General features: G+C 34.5%; 1 protein-coding gene and 1 pseudogene across 1 annotated transcript; one reads left to right on the top strand and one right to left on the bottom strand.

The window, feature by feature from the left end:
* Positions 1 to 249: 249 nt before the first annotated feature.
* On the bottom strand, positions 250 to 1,200 carry LOC113060343 (interleukin-17F-like). Its single transcript, XM_026229208.1, has 2 exons — positions 844 to 1,200; positions 250 to 548 (listed from the first exon to the last, which is right to left on the bottom strand). The coding sequence occupies exons 1-2, from the start codon at positions 1,035 to 1,037 to the stop codon at positions 314 to 316; spliced, it is 429 nt and encodes a 142-aa protein (XP_026084993.1). The 5' UTR covers positions 1,038 to 1,200; the 3' UTR covers positions 250 to 313.
* Positions 1,201 to 6,241: 5,041 nt separating this feature from the next.
* LOC113060342 (interleukin-17A-like) lies at positions 6,242 to 7,179 on the top strand (annotated as a pseudogene).
* Positions 7,180 to 9,605: the final 2,426 nt, after the last annotated feature.

The following is a 9,605-nucleotide window of genomic DNA, read 5'->3' as shown; positions in this document are numbered from 1 at the left end:
ACATGTTTAATGACATCATTAAATTAGATTATTATGGATCAAGTCAGATGAAGGTTTTAACTCATTATTCAGATATCAACAGTATGATGATGATGGATCGAATTCTTCTATTGGCAAAAAATAAAACAAAAACAAATATATAATCATGAAATATCATGAAAATAAATAAATAGCCCACATTTTGCGAACATGTATATGATACCATAAATAAATTATAAAGTCATAAGTCTTCAGCCTTATGCTCCGGATTTGTAACGCTGTAACGCTAATGATCAAACATCTACAGTATTGTAACTCCATAAGCTCTCAGATTTTAAACATGTTGTACATATGGACGGACGCAGGTGCATCCCACTGCGATGGTCTTGTACTCCAGTCTCAAGGAATAGTTGTGCTTCTCTCCTCGAATTTTCCTCAAGACCATGATTTGGGTGTAAATAGGTTTGGACTGGAAATCCTGGTCCTCAGTGCCATCTATCAGACATCCAGTCAGTGAACACTTCGCCACTGCGATGTTCGAAGGGTACAGGCTCTCATCCTGCAGAAACCTATGAAACAAAATTAATCATGTGGAGTTTTAGGTTTGTGTGGTGCAACAGTCGCATTCTAAATATAACAACAACAAAGCAGCGCATGTGAATATGATACAGAAATGACGGTTCATGATCACAACTCTTACAAATAAAAGTTCCTAAAGGGGGTTTCGCATTGATGTCATAGAAGAACCATTTCGGGTTTAGCAAAGAACCATTTTTTTTTCTCAGTGTGAAGAAAGTTTTAATAATCCAAACAACCAAAGGTTTCATGGATGTCAATAAAGAATCTGTATTTTAAGCGTCTTACGTGTAGGTCCATGGAGAGATGGAGTCGTTGTTTATAGGAAGGTTTGGGCTGGCCGGGGATTTGAACTCTGGGTCCAAGATCAACCGGTATGATGATGATGGCTCCGATTCTTCTGATGACTTGTGGTTTCCTTTCTTCGGAAGATGTTTAGAAGGTGCTCCCTCAGCTCCAAATGATATCAAAACAAGCCCCATCACACAAGCCACCTGTGAAACACAGACACGTCATTTCAGATTCAATAGTATTAGCATGGCGACTTTGGCATCATAAATCCTTAGGAGGCCGTCTTCGAACATTTCAGCAATACTCACCATGAGGAACTGGATGTTTAGCGCTGTTGACATAGTTGCATTCATTTGACCCCCTTTTTTTTTTTTTTTTTTGATGTGTTCTGTCGGTCTTAAGTCTCGCTGCTCTACATTTGCAGTGGTAAGTGCAGTTTATATAGAGAGGCCTGTTCGTGCATTCGCACTTCCTGTGATGAATTCTCCCCATTGATGGTATTTTATGTTGTCATATTCAGCATGTCAGCAAAAATGACTTGTGTATTGTCACTGCAGTCAAATATCATACTATGCTACTATCTGGCTGACAATTTTTTTTAAAACAATGCATTTGAGTAATATGATGCAGTTATACTTAACATCTGTATCCAAAAATATACACTGTTTACTTTCTTTGTATAAGATATAGAAGTTTCTTCTGCAGATTTTCAGAAGACGTCGCGTCACCATCATTTTTTTTTTTTTTATCCCACAACCCTGACTGTTCTTCTTGCAATTCAGATTTTATATTTTGTAATTCTGAGAAAAAAAGTCATAATTGTCAGATGTACAGTAAACGTAAAATTCGGATAAAAAGTCAGTTATGTGATATAAACAGAATTGTGAGATATAATCGCGCAATTCTATGGAAGCTTGTTTCCACAACGGAATGAAATTTTCTCACAGTTTTTCATTTACATCTCACGATTCTCACAATTTTTCTTCTCAGAATTTAATCTTCTTCAGACTTTTCTTCCCAGAAGAGTTTATCTCTCACAGTTCATAACTTTTTTATCTCAGAGTTCAATTCAGTTCTGACAATTATGAGGGAAAAAGTATTTATTGTGTGACAGAAAGGCATAATTAGTATTTTTATTGATTGATTGATTGTCCCATGGGTGAAGCGACCTTCCAAAAAAAATTTGGCTATTGAATCTATAGAAGTTATTGATTTAATCTGGACACATTCCACTAACGTTTCACAGCCAAAAAGAGTCCTAATACTTTTTGAATTTATTTTTCTTTTAGTAAAATATTTAGTAAGTCTTTTTATTCCACATAAATGCCATTTGTTTCGATAGTTCGTTATCTAATGCAAAGAAGTTCATGCATTTTGTGTTTTTGAAGTGTCTAAATATATGTTGTGCCCACATAATATAGTTTTTTTTCAGCATAGCAACCATTATATCCTAACATAACCTACTTTCACTGACAGCCGTCCCATATGCACTCAGATCAGAAGGAATATATTAGTATGGTGAATAAAGTTCTTTCTGGTTGTGATTCTGTCCACTATATGTCAGCTCTCAAGTTGCCTTCTGTTAATGCCCGCGACCTCGATTGACACAGTTTGCAAAAAGTCATATCGACATTGAGACTTCCGCCCCAGTGTCTGTAATGGCTTGCATCTCAGCGATGCACAGTTTCCCACCGGTGCTGGTTAACGATTGCGTCAGTTGCAGAGCAGTTGTGGTCTTACCCTCTCTTTCACTGATTTTTCTAAGCATTGTGGTGGAAAGGCAGGGGCACATTTTCATGACTCAGAATTGAGGGCGATGCACATGCAAATGACAGTAATCCAATCAAAGTAATCCCCCAAAACAGTATGACAGCTTTAAATACATGCATTTTAAAAGTGTTCTTGTTGTGAAAATCAATAAAGGATATTCTCTGTTGTAAACCTATAAGCAATATATACTTTGTTTTATGATTTAAAAATACTTAAAGGGACAGTTCACCCAAATGAAGAAAATTCTGTCATGTTGTTTCAAAACTCTTTTACATTATTTCAAAAGAACATATTTTGAAGAAAACTGGGATCTGAACAATATTGGACCCCACTGACATTCATTGTATAAACAAAAAATAGACTATATGTTCCACAAAAAAAAAAAAAAAAAACTTACAGGTTTGAATCAACATGACAGAATTTTTGGATGAAATAAGCCTTTTAAAAATAATATGATTCATTTTTTTAGACCACTAAACCCTGAATGTTGCCAAAACCCGTTTAAAATGTGACACAGGCCTCTGACCTACTTCCTGGAGTATCAAAGAAGGTCCTAAAATCTTAGATCTCCTTCTTACTTAATCACGAAAAGGATTTCATTCACTCATCGTCCAGGAACAGGGGCTTTTTGTAGTGACCCACATAAGACCACACATCTGGAGAATCTTAAAAAGAACTGAAATCTCAAACCTAAATTTCCACGATAGTTACGTCATTATCACAATTTGATCACTTGTGAGATTATTTCCAAATCCTACTCTGGATTTTTACTACTGAAGGCTTATTATGAATCATATTATAATCTTTATTTTAATGTATTTTTTGAGTTACAGAACCAGCACTGCTATTATTTGTAACTAATATTTAATTTAACATTGCCAACTTATCAATCCCAAACTTGGGAGAACCATAAGTTTCATATTTCTTTAAATTAAGCAATGATGAAGTTAATCTAAAATGCATAAGCAGCTCTAAGGCTTCCCCCCAAGCAATTAGTAATATTCTTATTTCATCACAGTGGTCATGGTTTTCTTTAACCATTCAGTAAGTGAAATCTTAATAATGTATTTTATTGTGGTGAAATTACACAATACAGGGCCGACTGATGTGTCACAAAAGATCTTTGCTATATTTTCCTTTCATCAAAAGCAGAATGGTAAAATGAGGTCAGTGATTTGCTGAGCAGCTTCCGCTCGCTGTGTAATTGGTTTGTCATCAGTCAGTTTGAAAACGGGTCAAAAAAACCTACAAAGAGAGGATTCCCGCATTGGGAGCCGACCACATCAAAGAAAGGCATAACGGTGACATAACACTGGGTTAAGCCACAGGGCAACCATGGACAAACTGCCCATTAATAGACGTCACACACTCATGCTGATCAATTGTCAACTTTGCAAAATGTGGTTTCATCATTTTTGAAAGGCTGCTTTATTATTCCAAAATGAAGCATTTTTGAAGTAAGTGTTGAAGTTGAATGAAGTTGAAAGTTGAATGAAGTTGTTTTTAAGACATGCTTTTCCAAATAAACTTACATTATGAATAATAAGTTTATACATAATAAAAGAGAAAAAAAAAACGAAACTAATAAACCATATTCAGACTACCGACCAAAAAAAGAGCTGTGTTTGCAACCAAATGTGAACGGTTATGTGGGTGGTGAAAATAGGCCGGTTTGCACTGTAGCTCTCAGATGCCACTGATCTCACCGCAGATAGACTCTGTATCAATGAAACAATCTATCAAGAGCACTTCTTGCTTTGATGTTAGGATAAGATCTCACGCATCCGTATATACCAGCCACAACGTCTATATAAGAATAAGCATGATTTAACATCTGCATTGACACTTTTGACATGGTGGAATTTCCCGAGAGACTCTTGAGATGGCAAATAGCTTAATGAGAGTCAATCACTTTAGATAATCAACTTTTGTTATTGATATTTAGCATGTGTTTGATAAAGAGTGCATTGTTTTGTTTTGTTTCGTTTTGTTTTTTTGCATTGTTTCCACTTATTCAAGCAGTCACAAATATTTGTCGATACTGGAGTATTCATTCATGAATAGTTTTTGGCATTGTTTTGGTTCAGTAATGGTTTGAATCAAATGAGAATAATGTATAGACAGTGAGTAAAAGTAATGTTTTACAATCAGGTAACTATCAAATAAACGCTTTATACAATTACATTCTGCTCTTTCCCTTATAAAAAAAAATAATATTTTGTGGAGATTGCAAACCAAGCCTCAACAATGTGCATGTGATGCAAAGTGTGCAACTGATCATGCAATAGTTAAATATTCCAAATTCCATGTCCAGGTTCCCAGCTAACAAAAATATGCTCAAAGAACGTTTTGCTAAGATTCCTAAGTTATGAAAACATTATTTCTGAATGTTCTCTGAACATGTCCCATTTTTTCATTGTTTAAAAAAAACATTTTTTCTTGGTTATGCAGTGTGGTTCAAAATAGCTTCTTTTTAAGTTCAATTAAATGCAAAAATTTAACCCAACCATTGGGTAAGTCCATATTTGACCCAAATTTGGGTTGAAACAACCCAGCATTAATAAAGAGCAGGTTATAAACAATGAGGGTGAGTAAATGATGACAGAATTTTCAACTTTGGTTGAACTATGCCTTTAAAAAACAACCAACAAAGTGTTTCTGGTGAAGTTGGTTCACCAAGGTGGTCTTCCTGACTGTCTAGTGGGTGCAAACCAACAAACCGTGGTAGAATACAAGCATCCAAAATGTAATATATGCTGTCTTTTGTGCTTTATCAATAAGTTAGAAAGCAGGAAATGCATGTTCATTTTTGATAAGAAAAAATACATTCATTTATTTGGCACATTAGGATTACTGTAGCCTTCATCAACATACGGAGACCAGTTAATATTCATTAATTATACCACACATTTTACCATGACCATGAGGAATGAAAATTCTCATAATTAAAAACACTAATTCTTATATTTTTAAGATTATCTTGCAAGTTGTAAATAAGTTGTAAATAAAACAAACATAATTGCACATTATAAAAGAAAATACTATTTCAGTCTTTCTACTTGATGCTTAATTTCCAGTGTGTTACTTGTGTTAATGTTTTCAGTCTTTATTACAGATTTATGACATTTACTATCAATTTGTTAGTGAAAATTGTTTCAAAGCCGTTTTTTCATCATATTGACTGCCATTAAATCAATGCCAGGAGTGATTAATAAAAGTTTCTAAATGAATCTCAAAACCCTAATCAGGAAAGACACGACCAAATAGAGTTTTCGAAATGTGAAAAAAAAATAATAACATTGAACAGAATCCAAAATCTTGATAACTCACCCAAAATGCCTGATTATTACAATTCATCATTTTCTCCCAACCAAAATTCGGTCACATGGATCTGCAACAATGCCAACATAGACTGATCTTTAATCCGTAGCTCAAATTACTGGCAATGAGAGGAAAAATGTAGGTCTGAACATAGAAGCAATCACCTATCAAATGATCTGATGAAGGAATCCAGGTCAGAGGTAGGCCATTTTATCTATGCAATCACGATAAAGCATTGCATAAATAGATGAGGTGAACAAGAAACATTTTCACACTGCAAGAGATTAAGAAGAGGGCATTAAAGATGTTTCTGAGCTTCTTCAACGCTAAATACATGGTGAGATGACCAAAACGTTCAAAGATATTTTGCAGTAGTTAACTAATAGATACGCTAACACTATCTGCTTTCTTTACTAAAGAGTAAAATCTTAATGTTGTACGTTGTGACAAGAAGAGGCCTGAATCAATATATTTTAGTGGAATATAATAAGATGTAATGATCTTTCTTCAGGTTTTGCTGGGATGTGTACTGGCGAACCTCACATTTGCAAAACAAGGGCCGAAAAAAATATGTGACACTAGTTTGATGATTCCAGTGACTTCAATGCCTCTCCGGATACGGATGCGGAGGGAAATGGCAACATCCACAACCGCTCGCTATCTGCATGGACCCTGGATGTGAGTTGCAAAGGCACAGAAACAAATGAAAACATTCACCAATCTCTGAAGTTAATCAAAAAGTACTAAGAATAGGAGTTGCAGAGGATCGAAGGATGTTGATTTCTGCTTAGTGCTTACTGTCAATGAAAATAATAACACTAAGTGTGATCATGGATCAGGAGATTTATTGCTATGTTGTGAGGTTAACCTGAAGTTAGCTGTAGTGGCTACTATATAAGCATTTTTTATGATACAGCAGGCCGTGCGACGTCAGTGGGAAACATCAAGTGAAAGCAGGTCTTGGTTAGTTCTGTGGGTTTTGCCTCAGAGAAATGAGCTTCTTGTTTCTTTACTTTCAGACCAAAGATTTCACCACACAGAATACCTCAGGTCATCTTTGAAGCCCAGTGCAATTCAGAATATTGTACCTTTCCCAGTGGCATGGATATGAGACTGAACTCTTTGCCTATTTATCAGGACATCCTGGTGCTGAAACGGGATACGGAGGACACAAAGTGTTTCAGGGTGACTTTTGAGAGAGTAATAGTGGGCTGTACCTGTGCGTGGGCCAAAACCTCCTAAAATTACTTATATGTTAGTATGAACTTAGTTATTTGTTCCAATGAAGCTGAGACCTTTAACTGATTTTAAGTTATTTTGCAAACAAAATAGTCCCAGAATTAAATTTGTATGAATTATTTGCATTTATGGAATTTAGCAGACACTTATTATACTTGTGTATTGAATATTAATAAAATATTTAAACATGTTTTGACAATACAATTTATGAAGCATAACACTTATCTATCGCTGATCTTTATTGTGCACTCTCTATAACAAACCGATGTCTTGATGTTGTTATCTTCACTTCTGAATTATAGTTATTTCAAACTTTTTTTTCCTTAAATGTTTAAATAATAATTGGTTTTGGTGAAAAAAAACTAAATAAAGAATTCAATAAAAAACATCGCCCAAACTAATAAAATATGTTTAAAAATGATATGATTTTTTTTTTTTTTTTTTGGTTATGCAAACGCCTCAGTAGAAGAGAGAAGGTATCCACCTTATTTTTCCAATGAGAGTGAGTGCAGCCATTTGTAAATGTAATGTGTCTGTGTCTTCTGTGTCTTCCTGTCCTCATCCGCTACCAACTATTTTTTTTTAGTTGCACAAAACAGCTCGTTTAGCTGATTGATATTGCAAACTGGTGTTTCTTACCATATTATTTAACATATAATCTCTAAATTATAACCACACTGGTTTGTAGAGCAAACAGTTTTTACCGTTTGCTACTATTTTATTCTTCTCCGTTCTTTCCTTACAGTGTATAATGAACCGGAAATTTAGCACATTCCCAGAAAACGGCTTTCTTCCACGTTGAAAAGTAAGGTGGAAACATAGACTGTATAAAAACAAGGGTGGAAACGTATACAGTCTATGGTGGGAAGTCATTATATGATAAAGTAACTAAATAGCAACAATTGGCATCTTTTACCACATATATGTCATGATGTGGATGTGGTCTCTGGCACTCGACACTGAGCAGCCACTTCAAACATTCACCATAGTAACAGAGTCTGTCAACAATATTAGTTATTGTTACTACTAAAGAAATCATCTTGCCACCACAGTCATCCAAAAAGAACATAACTCAAGCTGTTCTGAATATGCCATAATTTAGTGTCATATCATTTTTAAATATAATGCACAAATCCCATGTTGTTGTTGTTTTTTCCATTGTGAGTCCTGTTAGTTTTAAGTTTGATAGTTAGTTTTTTAAGTTTGCTTTCTGAAATATCAAACAAAAAATCAACCAAAAGTAGCTAATTAATTTAATTAATTTAATCTGCAACACTGCTGTTTTTTTTTTTAACTCAGTGCATGATGTAAAATGTAAGCTGGAGTGGATAAATTGGAACTCTGGTGGTAATAATAAGAGTTTTATAAGTTATTTAATTTTAATGTAGAAGTCACATGCAGTAAATGAGTGATGTAAAATGAAGCCCTTTCACAGCCAAGCCACTAAGTGGCGACATACAGAACATGAAACGAAATATACATTGTCTATTACCGTGCCTAGCGGAGGGGAGGTACAATTACATGCAGGAGCTTTATATGACTGTTTCTACATAAACAAACATCATCCTGGAGATGGACAAAGTTCCTTAGATCATTATTTGATCACCACCTTAGATCCGACAACATTTAATTAACAGTTACTCTTTAAGCGCTTAATGAAGGTTATTTAGCTGTAACGTTAGCCGCCGGCGTGATTCTGTAAACTTTTCCTGCTGTACACATTGTCAAACTGTGGATTTACAGATAAGCTAGTCGAGCTAACTGGCAAAGGTAAATGTTACTGTGAAATCATGTTTAACGTGGTTTTTAGTCGCGCATGTTCAGGTTTATGACAGCTCGTTGCTAATTAGACTTTGCGCTGAAAGTTTATTCAATGTTATATGTGTTTGTTCAGCTCAGAAATTACGTTATTGCCATCTGGATTTGTATTATTTACCATAGATTTACTATGGTAGCAACTGTTTTAAATATAAGATTTTTGCTTAAATGTTCAAGTAGGTTTTTAACTAAATATTTGTGAATGAGAATTAAATAATTGGATCAGTGAATGAATCTAATAAATGTGTATCTCTTAGTGCTAAAGCGTGTTTAAGCTGCTATTTTTTCATAACACATAAAATTATATTTTATAGAACCGTATTTGTGTTAATCTAACAACGGCAAAAGTGAAAGGGAGAGTTCACCCCCCCAAAAAAAAATATATTTATATATTTTTTTTAACTTATCCTCATGTTGTATCAAAGGCTACCAGCTACTGTTTGGTTACCAGCATTTTTCAAAATATCTTCTTTTGTGTTTCAAATCATACAGGTTTGGAATTGTGAGTGAGTAAATGACCGCATTTTTTTCTTTTTTGGTGAAACTATCTCTTTAAATAATGTTACTATACAATAACCTTGGTTAATTTAAGGGTCTAGCTAACTTTATTT

This window comes from Carassius auratus, chromosome 42, assembly GCF_003368295.1.
Source record: "Carassius auratus strain Wakin chromosome 42, ASM336829v1, whole genome shotgun sequence".
Classification (NCBI taxonomy): Eukaryota; Metazoa; Chordata; class Actinopteri; order Cypriniformes; family Cyprinidae; genus Carassius; species Carassius auratus.
This window is presented reverse-complemented; position numbering and strand designations above follow the sequence as displayed.

Coding starts and splice junctions, on each gene's coding strand:
- LOC113060343 (XM_026229208.1), bottom strand. CDS start 1,037: ATGGGGCTTGTTTTGATATCATTTGGAGCTGAGGGAGCACCTTCTAAA. Junction 549..843: donor ATCTCTCCATGGACCTACAC/GTAAGACGCTTA, acceptor TTTGTTTCATAG/GTTTCTGCAGGATGAGAGCC.